General features: G+C 40.3%; 1 protein-coding gene across 1 annotated transcript in view; it reads left to right on the forward strand.

The window, feature by feature from the left end:
• tbcd (tubulin folding cofactor D) overlaps positions 1 to 16,608 on the forward strand; it is a 238,705-nt gene that overhangs the window by 161,792 nt on the left and 60,305 nt on the right. Inside the window, exons 23-28 of the mRNA XM_078400951.1 lie at positions 3,295 to 3,326; positions 5,134 to 5,196; positions 6,788 to 6,864; positions 7,029 to 7,116; positions 8,967 to 9,085; positions 15,873 to 15,964. Coding sequence (XP_078257077.1) covers positions 3,295 to 3,326; positions 5,134 to 5,196; positions 6,788 to 6,864; positions 7,029 to 7,116; positions 8,967 to 9,085; positions 15,873 to 15,964 — 471 coding nt within the window. The remainder of the gene's footprint in view (positions 1 to 3,294; positions 3,327 to 5,133; positions 5,197 to 6,787; positions 6,865 to 7,028; positions 7,117 to 8,966; positions 9,086 to 15,872; positions 15,965 to 16,608) is intronic.

Below are 16,608 nucleotides of genomic sequence, written 5' to 3' on the forward strand. Positions count from 1 at the left end.
TGATGCCTCTATTTAAGAAGGGCTGCAAGGAAAAGCTTGAACTATAAAGCAATGAACCTAACCTCTGTGGTGGGCAAATTCCCAGAGAGTATTCTCAGGGATAAGATGTATATGCATTTGGATAGACAGAGGCTGATTAGGGGTGGTCAGCATGGTTCTGTCTGTGGGAGATCGAGTCTTAAGGATTTGATTTTTTGCGACACAGTAGCACATAGGTAGATTGCTGCCTTACAGCGTCAGGGACCTGGATTCGATTCTGACTTTGGGTGCTCTCTGTATGGAGTTTGTACGTTTTTCCTGTGACCGCGTGGGTTCTCCAGTTTCCTCCCACATTCCAAAGATATGCGGGTTTGTAGATTAATTGGCATCTGCATATTGCCACTAGTGTGTGTCGGATGCGAAACTGGGATAATATAGAACAAGTATACGGGTAATCGTTGGTCCACATGGACTCGGTAAGCCACGGGGCCTGTTCAATGCTGTATCTCTAAACTAAACTAACTAACTAAAAAGGTTGATAATGGCAAAGCTGTAGATGATGTCTAAGGCATTTGATAAGGTCCCGCATGGTCGGCTGTTCTGGAAGGTTAGTGAGCATGAGGAAGGATGTTGTTAAGCTGGAAAGAGTGCAGAGAAGATTTAGGAGGATTTTTCCAAACCTTGAGGGCCTGAACTATTGGGAAAGGTTGGGCAGGCTAGGACTTGTGGAGGCCAATTCTCTGAATGCATTCAAGAGAGAGCTAGATAGAGCTCTTAAGGATAGCAGAATCAGGGGGTATGGGGAGAAGGCAGGTACGGGGTACTGATTGAGAATGATCAGCCATGATCACATTGAATGGCGGTGCTGGCTCGAAGGGCCGAATGGCCTCCTCCTGCGTCTATTGTCTATTGACTTTATTCCTTGGAGTGCAGGAATATGAGGAGTGATCTTATAGATCATAAGATCATGAGGGGAATGTATAGCGTGAATTCACAGTCTTTTGTGCAGAATAGGGGAATCAAGAACCAGTTGACATAGATTTAAGGTATTTGATAGACACAAAAGGCTGGAGTAACTCAGCGGGGCAAACAGCATCTCTGGAGAAAAGGAATAGGTGACCTTTCGGGTCGAGACCCTTCTTCAGATTCAGGTGAACTTTAAGGTGAGTTTAAGGTGAGCTGGGAAAGTTTTAACTTGTGGGACAACTTTTTCACACAGAGGGTGGTGGGTATATGGAACGAGCTGCCAGAGGAGGTAATTGAGGCAGGTAGGATGGAAATTTAAAAGACATTTGGACAGGTACGTGGATAGGAAAAGTTTAGAGGGATATGGGCCAAACGCAGGCAGGTGGGACTAGTGTAGATGGGGCATCTTGGTCAGCATGGGCAAGTTGGGCTGAAGGGCCTATTTCCATGCTATGACTAGACACTTCTTCATGTTGATTTTGTTGAATCTATGCCTACCCATTTCATCAGACTATGCCTTCCCACTGACAATTCTTCTCCGTTCATTACTACTGCTTAAAGTTTTAAATCATGTATAAATTTTGAAAGTTGTGCCCTGTATGTGCAAGTTTACAGCCATAATACATACTGAAATAAAATGTTGGGCTTTTAAGTAATTTACCTAATATTGCCTTTAGGCCGTGGTCTCTTGTGGTTTCAGCTCCCAATCTTATTACACACACTATGTACTTTTCTGCACATGAACTCCAAACCCAATTTTTGGGTCTGATTGATTCTTTCATTGTCTTGCTGTTTACCTTGGTGCTAATTTAATGACATCTATGGTGTACATTGAGTCCTATTATCTCTTATATTGTACACACTAACTAAGTGTTATAGTAATTCTTTTAAGCATTTCTGGACAAAAAAAAAAGTGTGTTTCCATTGTAGAGGACTGGGATTCAGTTCGTCATTCCCCTCCTTGTGGTTAATAAAAATCTCTGCAACTGATTTAATCATGTTGTTGCCGAGAGCTTTTGTTGCTGATAGATTTCTGGTACATTAATTTTACGGAATGGGATTATTAAATGGAATTAATATAGTGTTACCCTAATAGACAATAACCTCGTACCATTACCACCTTCAATGCGAGTCCATTCCTTAAATTGCCGACATTGAATCCTTTTGAATGCCTCCAAGACTATCTTGTGCTCAATGGTAGACTGCACTATAATCAGAAACAAGGATATTTGCTGATGGTCACATGGGTTTAGTTCATTCTACAACTCCTCATTTAATGAACCTGTTAGTGCCAGGTCCTGGACAGCATTTATTCTCATGGTATCTGTTGTAAATAATATTCCCATCACATAAGTACAGGCTATGACCATCACATCACCACTCCATGATAAAGGATCTTCAACTCCTTTACCCTCATTAAATTCCACCTTGCCCTGGGTTCACCAATGATGTGAAATTTAAGTGGTCTAGCTATACAATGGACCATTTTGGCCACACCACCTCGGCCGCATTTTCACCTAGCTGCCACCATTGGGAGGAAGGTACAGGAGCCTGACAACTTCTTCCCATCAATCATCAAGCTCTTGAACCACCCTGCAGAACCCTAACCATAACCTACCTCAACACCAAACTACTATGGACTTTGTATCAGGCTGCACTATGTACTTTGGCTTGCACTATTATGGTCTGGTTTACCTGCATAGCTGTCAATTTACTGTTTACTTATTTGTTGTGTTGCTTTTAATGTGCCTGTGAAACTGTAGCAAGTACGAATTTCGTTGTTACATTTCTGGTGCATTTGACATTTAAATGCTCTTGAAACGGGGAAAAAGAAGGGTTTAGAGAAGTGTATTTGGGAGGTCAAAGCATCAAAAGACTTGCAAGGATCAAAAGGCTGAAGTTGTAAGATCCTCGTTATATTGGGGGGGTTGTAAAGTTGAAGGAAATGACAAAGTCAAGGCAGGCTGAGGGCACTGAGCGATGGCGGTTTTTGAAATGAGCCAAGGCAGTTTTAGAATTGAAGAGGAGATAAACAGTCTTGGCACTTTAACAGATGTCAAAAGTCCATTTTGGGATAAATATAACGCCTCGTTCCAAATGTTATGGATTTTCGCTCTTAAAAATTCACAGGTTATTACCCAAAAAAGAATCGAGCTAAGGAATAAAACTTGCTTTCATTAAATTTATTTAAAGAAAACGTAAATAAATAAAACTTTTTTAAAAATTCTGTAAATCTTTAATTTTCTTAGGCAGCAAACAGTGGTTAAGAATATAAAATGATAGAAAAATGACTTTCTCAAGCTAAGCTTTCCATTCAGATACTTATCAAATTTGTACTTTTTTCTGTAGAGGATTCGGTGGAGCATTTATGAGACCAGCAGGTAAGCTGAAGATGCTACCAATTCATGCCATGTTGATTTAGTTATGTTATATATCATTTAAGTTCAATAATTTATCAATTAATATTAAATATTGTAGTAAAAGTTATCAACTTATTCTCATAATTATCTTGTAATAACTATTTCATAATAGGTTTGACACTACGTTATCTTGAATCCCCAGGACAATGATTGACCAAGGTGTAACTTTAACTGTGCAGTAGACCTACTTCTGCGAAACTGTTTTTGCTGTGTGACCTTTGAGAAACTGGCAATCAGCTATCCTAATATCATCCCCACCAAATCCATTGGACCAAATTGTATTGGCTGCCAATGTTCACTCCTGCAGAACAATATACCAGAATGTCTGAAGAAGGGTCTCGACCCGAAACGTCACCCATTCCTTTTCTCCAGAGATGCTACCTGTCCCGCTGAGTTACTCCAGCTTTTTGTGTCTAGCCCTGAATTAATGACTAGTGTCGTTTTACTCAGGTCATGACATTCCAGGGTCGGGCCCTTAGCATTGTGCCACCAATTCTGGTATAATTGATAGAATTGCTTAGGATATTTCGTCTGAAGAAGGGTCTCGACCCGAAATGTCACCCATTCCTTCTCTCCCGAGATGCTGCCTGACCTGCTGAGTTACTCCGGCATTTTGTGAATAAATACCCTCTCTTGCCTTGTTGATTATGGAGATGTAGATCGATTGGTAGTATTTTGTTTATGTTGTGTTTGGTAGTTATAGACCTCTGCAACCTGCCCAGGAACATGTTGAGTGGTATGGGGTGGACCCATATAAAAGTTTGGACTACAATTGACAAGTCAAGGAGATAAATACAGAATATTTGGATTTGTAGCAGAAGCATAGAGTATAAAATCCGAACTTTTATAAACCATTGGTTGGATACCTGTGGCATACCTTGATCATTTCTGGGCATGATACATTTGAGAGTGTGCAGAGGAGATTTGTTCCCCTTATGTAAGAGTGAGCTTCAATTATCTAAAACTGGAGAAGTTTGGAACTTTTACTACAGAGCAGACAAAGATATTAAATTATGCTTGTTCAAAATCATGATGCAAACATATTAATTGTCAATATGGGGAATCAGTTTCCTGTGTGGCAGAGAGACATGAATAAGTGAATCAGATTTTATGATAATTAACAAATAAACCAGATGAGTTGTGGGATGGAAGGCATTGCTTGAAAGCGTTGGAATAACAGATCTAATAATAATTCTGAAATGGGGAAATGGATAAATAATTTGAAGTCGGATTGTGTAGAGAAAGTTCTATTCCTTGATCGTATTGACTTTCTTTTTCAAATAACTGGCAGATGAGCCAGTGCGATTGACTCTGCCAAATGTGCCAAATTTAACTGTGATTTCACCTTTTTTAAAGTTTTTGTTGAATTTTTAAAAAAGCACATTTTTTTGTGCAGCTTTTCATGTTGAACCCAGAATATATTGTTCTACGTTGAACCATGCTATTTATTTTATGAAGTTCAGTCCGATTACAGAAATTTGAGCTAAATGTGGAAGTAGGCTGTTCCCCATCTGGTTATGCTCGGTCGAGTAGACCATTGAAGCTTTTTATTGTTCTTCATTGTTCTTGATTAACCCAATCTACAAACTGAGGCCATTCAAAATTCCATTTTTTAATAAATACAGAATTTATATATTTATTGGAAAAGGAGAAACTTCAATGCAATACACAGTTTTTTCATAAATTTTGATCAGTTTTGATTTTAAGTACAGAATCTGATGTTGAAATTATTATTCGTAAAAATGCTTTTTAAAATTTTATTTTACAGTTTGCTGTTTCATAGAAAAAATGTCACAGTCAAAAATGCCTTTGAAGAATGACTCGATAATTGGTAAGCTGCTTACTATTTAAAGCTTGATGTGTATTATGTTACCACTTAACGTTGGTTCAAAGTTGAATATAATTGTGAAATATTTCAAAAGATTTAAATGCAAAAACTACTATTTTCAGAGTTCAAGAATGAAGAATGAAGAGTGTACTTTAGGAAATGAGAATATGATCATATAGATACTGTAGATCGTGATCTCTCAAAGTTTAATATCTAATTAGTGCAGAATAAGCTAACAATATTTAACCATCAGCAAACAGCTAACAATTACCTGTTTCCTTTATCATCATTACTTTTTTGCATATCTTTCATTCATTTGTTCTATATCTCTCTACATCACCATCTATATCTCTTTTTTCCCGTTACCCTCCCTCAATCTGAAGAAGGGTCTCAGCCCGAAACGTCACCTAATCCTTCTCTCCAGGGATGCTGCCTGTCGTGCTGAGTTACTCCAGCATTTAGTGTCTATTTTCAGTGTAAACCACCATCTGCAGTTCCTTCCTGCAGAATTAGCAGTAATGTACACCCAGAAGAACAAAGTCGGAAGAATAGGAAGAATTTAAAAAGTAGATTTGTTGAACTATATTGGCTTTATCTCATAGGAATTTGTGGTGAAGATAGACACAAAATGTTGGATTAACTCAGCGGGTCACAGGCAGCATCCATGGAGAAAAGGAATAGGTGACATTTTGGGTCAGAACCCTTCTTCAGACCTTTTCTTCAGAAATTCTGGGTATCTTTGTGACCCATTGTTAGAATTAATGAACCAATTGTTCAAATATTTTTAAGATATTCAAGTATGGAATGAAAAGTGGGTACAGGTGACCATGTTAGATGAGGGGCTGGGGGAGGGGGCGGGTTTGAGTTCCTAGGAAATCAATCTGATCACTATTTTCCATAACACTGCATCATTTCTGCTTATGTCAAGAGATGTGAGTTGAAAAATAAATTGTGTTAGTTTTTGTTTAACTTAGTTACTATTTTATACAAACTTCATGAGAGTGAATTTGATTCTGTTATCTTAAATTTCAGGTAGTAATTTGTGATTTATTTTTAGAATTAAGTTTCGTAAACCGTCTTAATGCAGGGGTACCGACTGGTATTGATGCAGTAACATAATATCTTCTGTGATTCGTAATGTCACTGGTGCAGAAGTAAATGTTCATGTTGATTTATTGTCTCGGTTACAGTTAGCCAAGGGACAAAAGCATATTTAATTTGAATATTGAACTTGAATAATTAAAATGTATTGGAGCAAAAAAAAAATCTGTTTTTGATCAATTATTTTTAAATAAATATAGCAGGAAAAGCAAATAGATTGAAATAAGTGGAGTAAATTAAATGGGTTATTTGCATTTGGGTTAGGTTTTTGTTTTTGCAGTAAGCATTAATACGTTTACTTTTCCTGGAAACTTCCCTTGTCTTTAATTCTCAGAACATAATCGTATAAATAAGTCTAACGCTGTTGAAAGTATCAGTTAAGACTTAATCTGAAAAATATTTGGAATTTGGAGATTTTAAGGCAAACAGATCAAAGTATTATGCAAATAGCATTTTCTTTCCAATTCACAAAAGCAAATTTCCGTTTGGTTAGGTGAATGGCAGTGGCTTATTGATGATAGTCTGAAGAGCATTCACCACTTTACAAGCACAGCAAAACAGAAAACTAAGGTAATTCTACATATAATAGGTAGTATTTTACTCTCCTTTACTGATGACCCTTAACACTTTATTGATAAACACTTTATTGATATAAGCAGGAATGGCACTCCTTTCCTTGTAAAAATTGAATTGGTTAAATACATTTGTTTTAATAGTAATCCTTGTGTTTTCAGTTTCAGGAAGTTGTAATCTCAGCACTGACAGCTTTGTGCAATGAGTATTATCAAGTTGTACCGGGTAGAGCCAATCCTGAAATACAGAGTAAGGAGTCTATTTGTCTTATTATCTTTAATTATTAAATAGATTTTACTCATATATTGCTTTATCTTTTGTATAATTTCAATCCGTTGTAATATAACCTTGTTCAAATTAAATTTGAAGTGGTGATTATCGTCAGTTAATATTTTCCGCCATTTTCTTTGATTGACTCAAATTTCTCTGCTGTTAGTTCAGCAATTCTCCAAGTTCTGCATGCATGCGTGTGTGTGTTTGGGGGGGCGGGGGTTAAAAAATGTCAAAAATCATCAAGAAGTTAGGTTTTTCGCAAATAGCCTCTTTAAGAGATGGAATGCCTGTCCCTTATAGAGCACAACCCATCAGATTGTCGCTGTTTAGCTAACCGAATGAACAACAAGAGATTGTGACCTTGTGAAGTAATTTCTATTGATGAAGTCAGAATAATAAAGTGAAACAGGATTTCCTTATGAGCATGGCTTCCTCCAGCAATGAGTACAAACATGCAACTTTTAGGCACGATTTAAATGAGGCATGAGGCAAGGTTTGTCTGTCCTGCTATTTACTTTTTCAAAGAATTCCAGCAAATTTGTCAGGCAAAGTCTCCTTCACAAAGCCATGCTGACTTTGGTCTATTTTATCGTGAACTTCTAAATACTCCATAACCTCATCCTTTATAATAATGGACTCTAAAATCTTACCAACCACCAAATTCAGACTAACCGGCTTATAGTTCCTACTATTCTGCTTTACTCCCTTCTTGTGCAGCAGGGTAATATTGGCAATTTTCCAATCAGGTTAATTGATTTTGGTAAATTGCCCCTGGTGTGTAGGGAATGGATGCAAAAGTGGGATAACATAGAACTAGTGTGAACGGTTGATCGCAGGTCGGCATGTATTCGGTGGGAGTAATGGCCTGTTTAGATGCTTTATCTTTCAATCAATTCAATCAATTAAACATTATGGATAGCACAGTTGCTTTTTCTTAATTGGTTTCCAGGTTTACTTGGTTTCGATTATTTAGATATAACGTCATGAGGTGACGCATTTTTAATCTATTGAGGTTATTCAGAACAGATTCTGTATATCCAGTTTACTTAGTTAATAACTGACCATGTTTGACCATAGGTTCAGGTCTCCTCTTCTAACCTCGTCTACTGCATTTGGTGCTCCCAATGTTGCTTCCCTCACATCAGCGAGACCAATTTTGTCGGCACTTGTGCCAAGGCGTGCTGGATCGCCAAGTTGCTAATCATTTTAACATTTTAACCTCCCCCATCTGTATTCACATGTCACGTCACTTTGTCCTGCCCCCACCACTTTGCCAACGTTATCCTCTCTACTATAATCAGTCTGAAGAGAGGTCGCAACCTGAAACGTCACCTATTATTTCCCTTCAGAGATGCTTCCAAACTGCTGAGTTCCGCCAGTACTTTGTGTTTTGCTCAAAATTCCAGCACCCGATGTCCCTTGTGTCTCGTGTGTTTCCACTCATGTTTTGTGGGTTCTGAGCTGGCTGATATGGTCAATATTAGAACTACAGAGATTTCCACAGTCGGCAAGAGATACATAATAGGGTGAGTTGGGTGTTTATAAGGCAGTGTGTCCTTCCAGCATTTATGCAGGGCTCCGGTAGATTGACTCAGTTCTCAGTCAAATCCTATCAGTATTTTACTGTGATAAATGGGTTCATTATCTTTGCTTAGTTGCAACCAATTAATTTAATCTCCTCCATTATCCTCCCTTGTGTTTCACATTGACGCATTTCATATCGCATATTACCAGCAATTGTGTGTTATCAGTAAGATTACAAGTGATTCTTTAAATACGATGTTTTGCTAATTATTTATTGTCCCCAATTTCCCCATTGTCTTTAGATAAAATAGTGGACAAGTATGTTTCTGAACTACAGCGTCCTGAAGAAATGACTCGTTGTGGATTTTCTTTGGCATTGGGTGCACTTCCAAAATTTATGCTAAATGGCAAACTCCACCAGGTGAGTTAAAGAATTTTTTGCATTTGAAAACAGCCGATTAAAATATTTCACAATGCATAAATAATGTGCTGCCATTATAATACTGATATTGAACATACTTATGTCGTATGTTGAAAGGCTGGAGCAATTAGGCTTGTATACACTGGAATTTAGAAGGATGAGGGGGGATCCTATTGAAACATATAAGATAATTAAGGGATTGGACACATTAGAGGCAGGAAACATGTTCCCAATGTTGGGGGAGTCCAGAACAAGGGGCCACAGTTTAAGAATAGGGGGTAGGCCATTTAGAACGGAGATGAGGAAGAACTTTTTCAGTCAGAGAGTGGTGAAGGTGTGGAATTCTCCGCCTCAGAAGGCAGTGGAGGCCAGTTCGTTGGATGCTTTCAAGAGAGAGCTGGATAGAGCTCTTAAGGATAGCGGAGTGAGGGGGTATGGGGAGAAGGCAGGAACGGGGTACTGATTGAGAGTGATCAGCCATGATCGCATTGAATGGCGGTGCTGGCTCGAAGGGCTGAATGGCCTACTCCTGCACCTATTGTCTATTGTCTATTGTCTATACTTTGTCTCCTTAAAAACTAAGTGTTTGCTGGAGCAGAAAAATGGTGAATTATAAGGTGGGACTAATATTTTAATAAAGTGCTTTAATGGTGCTCTAATGAGTAAATAAAATAAAACCTCACCTGTTAAGTTAAAAACAAACTCTTTAAGTATCTTGGTTATATTCCATAGCTGCCATGTGACCTGAAAGAGACAAACAGTTCACAATTCACCCACAAATTCTGCTTGACCTGCCGACGGTGGCCATCATTTTCTGATTTTATTTCATTTTTAAAGCATTTGAAGCTTTTTTTGTTCTTCCACCCGAATCATCGTTTCCATGGGTAATCAAGGATAGCTGGTTTCCACTCGTGTTTTGTGGGTTTGTGAGCTGGCTGATGTGGTCAATATTAGAACTACAGAGATTTCCACAGTCGGCAAGAGATACATAATAGGGTGAGTTGGGTGTTTATAAGGCAGTGTGTCCTTCCAGCATTTATGCAGGGCTCCGGTAGATTGACTCAGTTCTCAGTTCAATCCTATGCCTTTCTCTTCTTGTGGATTGGTGTATCTGCCCATTAGGGGAGAGCAGGTGTAAGAGCGGGAGTGGAGATGGGTGTATCCATTGAGATATGTGAGTATGAGATATAAGAATTACATAATTGCATGCTCAAGGTGAATGCAAGAAGCTGGAAGGCAGAATGTTCAGTACACATGCTGATATATTTAGGCAGAACATTGATCAAAATTGAGAAACCACGCATGATAAAAGATATTTTCATAATTGAGGTATCTGTCACAAATCCATCTGTATCGGATTTGTGGCTTGAGATACAGCGATATGTGTAAAGAGAAGGACCCTTCTCCAGCCCGCAGAGATCCTGTGAGTGGAGGAATTGTTCTCTTTTCACTTCCAGCTGCAGGCTGGATAATTGAAGAATATTGCAGCAGCCAGTTGGTACCTCTTCCAATTTATGTCCATTCTGAGTGGTCTGCTGACACGCCTGATATGAAGGATGCCGCCTGCTAACCATAAAGAAGCTGTGATTGTCATTCGAGAAGAAGACATAATCTATCCCCTGCAGTGGTCTGTTCTAATCCATTTCAAGAACTTCAATAATGCATCTACTTGGACTTGTGAAGAGTACTCAGTGAAGAGTACTTTTGGGGACTGGTGCCAATTCTATTAGAATGCATTGGCAGGCATGCTGAGTTCAGGTATTAATTGTCATGATCTGTGCAGGTTGTCAGTTAAGATAACATTGGGCACAAATTTACATGAAGATCACTGTCAAATCTTGCATTGGCGTGCACAAGCATGCTAACGACATTGAGGGGGATTGGCGGCCAATTATTTAGAAGCAGTCAGTTTCTAAGCTTTGGACCCTTTACATACTAATAGCTTCAACAATGGAAGGAAAAGCAATCTTTAGATGATGGGCAGTATCATATACAAGTAGAAACATAAAGGTGTTGTGAATTAGAAGGAAAATCAGATGTCTAATATGCACTAACCCGATCTAGTTTTGAGTAATAAAATGGTAACTCTACACCCTTTGTATTGCATTGTTTAGTTTCGAGATAAAGCGTGGAAACGGGCCCTTCGGCCCACCGAGTCCGCACTGACCAGCAATCCCCGCATAGTAACACTATCCTGTGCACACTAGGGACAATTGTTTACATTTCTACCAAGCCAATTATCCTATAAACCTGTACGTCTTTGGACTGTGGGAGATAACTGAAGATCTCGGAGAAAACCTATGCGGTTACGTACAAAATCCTGTCAGATTCAGTCTGGCTGAGCTTCATCGGTTGATTGAGTGAACTAATACTTGCCAAGTGGTGATGTTCTTCTGGCCTCTTCCCAGGAGATAGTGAGTGGATGCCTTTCATAAAGATGAGATTTTGTGATCCAGCCAGGTTTCTGAAGTCACTGATATGTGGTAATCACTTGTCTTGCCCCACCATCCATGGAACAGCAACGAGTCTTTGATCAGTATTTTACCTCCTTTCTATTCATCTGCTTGTTTCAGTATGTTTGACATGAGTTTTGTTTTGCAGTTTTGTCTGTTCATGTAATAGGTAACCTTCCAACAAAGCTTTTTTATATACTTTCACTTATTAATTTTTTTGAGATATTTACCAGCTCCTGAATGATAGCCCTTTTCAACACATTTTTTTACTATTGGTGGGTAACTCATTTTGCTTCCTCCGTTAAACCTGCAGACTGATCAAGCCGAATGATAATCAAAAGAAAACTTCAGATCCTGAAAACATGAAACCAGAATGGGAAATTCTAAAAATGCTCAGCAGGCCAGGCAGCACCTGCAGAAAGCAAAATCGAGCCATTGTCCCAGGTTGGACACCCTTGTCAGAATTGACCAAATTGAGTCAGAATTGATGTGAACCCAACTCTTTCACATATGAACAACTCTGAATCTGTCAGCTCTTACTTAATTTCCTAATCTGTCATAAGACAAATCTGATGAATCCGATCATTTATATGAATTTTAGTTGGTCACATTGACAATGTGTTGATAGAAATAACATCCGTGCTTAAGTAGTACTTTTCAGCACTGAATTAGTAGCATATTATGTGCTCAGCACTGGTTTGCTAGGAATGCAATAGGTGTTTTTATGCTAACATTTTATGATCACGGTGGCGCAGCGGTAGAGTTGCTACCTTACAGCGCCAGAGACCCGGGTTTGATCCCGACAACGGGTGCTGTCTGTACGGAGTTTGTACGTTCTCCCCGTGACCGCGTGGGTTTTCTCCGAGATCTTTGGTTTCCTCCCACACTCCAAAGACGTACAGGTTTGTAGGTTAGTTGGCTTGATATAAGTGTAAATTGTCCCTAGTGTGTGTTGGATAGTGTTAATGTGCAGGGATCGCTGGTCGGTGCGGACTCGTTGTGCCGAAGGGCCTGTATCTCTGAACTAAATTTATAAAGCACAAACATTCTTTGTAATTATACATTCTTCCTTCTCCATTCTCTGCTAAGAAACCGTCCTTTTTTTCTTTCTTTCCCCCTCCCTTTCCACTTGTACCATTTACAATGGTGCACAATTCACAACTATGCTATCCCCAGGCTTTACAATTCACAACTCTTTACCCTTCTGGGCTCACACCTGTCTCTACATGTGTGGTACTTGTCCAACAATCTGTCTATCAAATAACTCCCTCACCTGTGTTTACCTGTTACCAGCCATGTTCTGTCCTGCCCCTCCTGTCTCAGCTTTCTTCCCCCCCCACCCCCACAATCAGTCTGAAGAAGGGTCCCGACCTGAAACGTCACCTATCCATATTCTCCCGAGATGCTGCTTGACTCGCTGAATTTCTCCAGCATTTTGTGTCCATCTTCGGTATAAACCAATCATTTGTAGTTCCTTGATATTACACTTTGTATTTATTTTATTAATTTTCCGTCTCTTTTACCCCTTGACCACTCTGTCTTCGTTGAGAGGTGACTCCTGAGATGTGGATAGTAGTGTTGTTGTGGATCTTTATTGTCGGAAGGCACTGTGATGCAGAAGGGCAGGTTGCTGTGAGACCTTCGCAAGTGTAAGAACCATTCTCTCGTGTACTTTAATGAACAAGTCAATCATGGCCTGGGGCTTGACCTTGGGATAAAGCCCATGGCTGATGTTGTTCCCTGTGTCATTCTTGTGTGGTGAAGCTCATGTCTACAATGGCACTGGATGTACGGAATCCACTTTATGATTCAGGGAGTAGCTCTGGCCATGCACTGAATGCGAATGAGAAGGACCATGGTGAGGACTTTACCTGTGGTGGCTTGCACGGAACCTACTCTGTTGTTTCCACTGTTTTCTTGTCTTCTTGAAAAGGGTCATGAGCACTGGATCTCTGAACTCTTTTGCAGTATCCTCTTCTTCCCTGGCCTAGGCTTGTTGCAATATCACTGAATTTTAGAATTTCAATAGGTATTCCAACTGCTCTTGAGGGATTCACAAAATGCTGGAGTAACTCAGAGGGTCAGGCAGCATCTAGGAGAGAAGGAATGGGTGACGTTTCGGGTCGAGACCCTTCTTCAGACTTTTCTTTTGAGGGGAGAGGTTAGAGTGAGGGCTTGCTACTTTTGAGTTGGGAAAGGATCTTCTCGACTTCTGGTCCATCAGGAGTGATGGCAAGGCTGGGCTGCTTGGGCTAGGGGATGGAGTCAAAGACAGAGTTGTGGCTGAAGACAATTTCAGAATGTTCCTTCCAGCAGGCACTTACTGCCTCTCTGTCTATGATGAGTTTATCTCTGTTCCTGGCTTTCAGTTGGATCGTGTCTTCAGTGACTGAGTTTTAGATTGCTTCGACAGTGTTGAAGAACCAGTGCATTTCATACCCATTGGTTAGTTGCTCAGCTTGCTGTGGTCCCTGCATCCACCATCCATTATATAGGTCCCGGGTTTTCTGCTGGATCCCTGCCTTCAGCTTGATTTGGTTGTTTTCATCAAACCAGTCCTGGTGGTTAATGTGGAAAAAAACAGGAGTCCCTTTCCAGTCGCTGATTACCAGGGTAGCCTGTTCACTCTGGACACTTTGCAGCTCCTGTTGTGAGGTACTGTCTGTGAACAATTAACTCTGGGTTCTTGCAAACTTTAAAATGAATCTTTTTGCAGAAACACTTCTGATGATGCTGATGCTTTGGAGCCAGGTTGATGGTGATAACAGAGCAGATATGATCATGGTCTGCCCAAAAGTCGTGTGCTTGCCGTGGCACTGATGATGCCAACGACTTTGTAGTTTCCTATCAGATAATATCTCCAGCAGGTGCCACTCCTTGGACCAGTGAGACATGTTAATGAGGCACCGCTACAAGCACATTTGAAACGAGAGGGCCCTGTTGGAGGTTTAGCTTTGCCCAATGGCTCCAAGGTTTACACCTGGCTAGATGGTTGTGCTTTTTCTCATCATAGAGTTGTAATCACCCAGAAAGATGAGTTTGTGTCCCTTTGGGATGCAATCTAAGATATTTTCAGTTGGAGAATGACCATTTTGTGTTTTCCGAGGCGAGCCAGAGAATCAATGCAAGGCTTTCACTAAATACACTTGGTGAATTGCTGAGACACCAGACTTACGCATGGGTGGCACACCTCGTATAGACATACCACTTTGTTCTTTATATTAGCCATTCCCTCTGTATCGGGTCTTACTCTGTGCAACAATGTCAATACCAAATCATCCTGTTCTCGACCGATGTCAGCGTGGGAGTGTTCAGGTTTGTCACTGTTGAGATTGTCCCTGGGGTGCTTGACATTCCAGATTCTGAACTTCGGTTGAGGCTGCCAGGTGTGTGGTTTCTTTAAACATGGGCTAACTGTTGCAACCAAATGCACACAAGCTGGGAACTGGAGTATGGACGGAAAATTTGCCAAGTAATGGGTGAGAATCCATGAGGGAGGCATATGGCGTGGACCCTTTGTCTGAGCTCATTTAAGTGCGTGTGCGCGAGTTAGTGGGAACACGTGCTGGGTAACATCTTTACATATACCCATCAACGTGTGAGCATTAATACCCATGCAGCAGAGCCTGCGCCCCAGTCATCTTGGTCCCCTTACCACTGGACCAAGACTTTGCTCTGTGATCACATAATATATCATGCGGCTAATTAATTTTTAGTTGGTGAATTGGTTGTACAATAAAAAAGTCATTATTTATCTAACCGTTAGCATCGTGCACAGACATGCACGTGTGCACAAGCGCACATACAGGCCCAGGTGTGCATGCACACTTTGAAGGTATGACACCCACCCACCCAACATGGTGGCAAGGTGACACAGCAGTAGAGTTGCTGCCTACAGCATTTGCCGTGACATGGACTCGGGATTGGTCCCGACCACGGGTGCTGTCTGTACGGAGTTTGTACGTTCTCCCCGTGACCTGCGCGGGTTTTCTCCGAGATCTTTGGTATCCTCCCACACTCCAAAGATGTGCAGGTATGTAGGTTAATTGCCTTGGTGTAAGTGTAAATTGTCCCCAGTGTGTGTGGGATAGTTTTAATGTGCGGGGATCGCTGGTCGGTGCGGATTTGGTGGGCCGAAGGGCCTGTTTCCCGCTCTGTATCTCTAAACTAAACATAAAACACCTGCCAACAATAGTTTGTTAACCTGCAATGTTGGGTGCAATAAAATGTCAAGATTAGTTAAGCATTCATGAACTGTAACACTGTTCAACTGTTGTAATTGTCTCTCATATTGGGATGCTAACCGTACCTCATCTTCGTTTGGCTTGTTGCAGGTATTAGAAGGCCTGCAGAGAGTCACCTGGGTGACGGTGAAAGATGCCGCCTTTGCAGAAGCAAGGAGGGATGCACTGATGGCCATTGCTCAGTATGGATTATTTTGATTTACAAAATGATAGCAAATTATTTTCTCTCTCTGCTGAGGCACATTCTTTAAATTACTTGATTTGGAAGGGGAAAAGTAAATCTATTGAAGTAACTAGTCGTTTGGAAAAAATGGGAGAACCATTTTAATGTTTAAAGCATGGTAACGTTTTGCAGTTTTAACTGGTGGCTGATTGAAATATGTTTTGCATGATTTTTATATATTCATGTGATTTAAATTCCGCTTCCACTGTGGAATGTTAACTATGTGGCCTATTCATTAAAGGGATCGGGATTTTTAATTTTAGTGCTGAGGTAAAAACATGAATAATTTTAAGAATGGTTATTAAATTAGTTCTAAAGTAACATTCCCAGATATGTAAATATATTAGCACAGGATGAATGTATCACAAAATGCTGGAGTAACTCAGCAGGTCAGGCAGCATCTAGGAGAGAGGGAATGGGTGACGTTTCTGGTCAAGACCCTTCAAGGGTCTCGACCCGAAACGTCACCCATTCCCTCTCTCCTAGATGCTGCCTGGCCTGCTGAGTTACTCCAGCATTTTGTGTTACCTTCGATTTGTACCAGTATCTGCAGTTATTTTCCTACACTTTGGTACAGGATGTTCTGCTCGTATGCATGCTTAC

Source organism: Rhinoraja longicauda, chromosome 6 (assembly GCF_053455715.1).
Source record: "Rhinoraja longicauda isolate Sanriku21f chromosome 6, sRhiLon1.1, whole genome shotgun sequence".
NCBI classification, from domain to species: domain Eukaryota; kingdom Metazoa; phylum Chordata; class Chondrichthyes; order Rajiformes; family Arhynchobatidae; genus Rhinoraja; species Rhinoraja longicauda.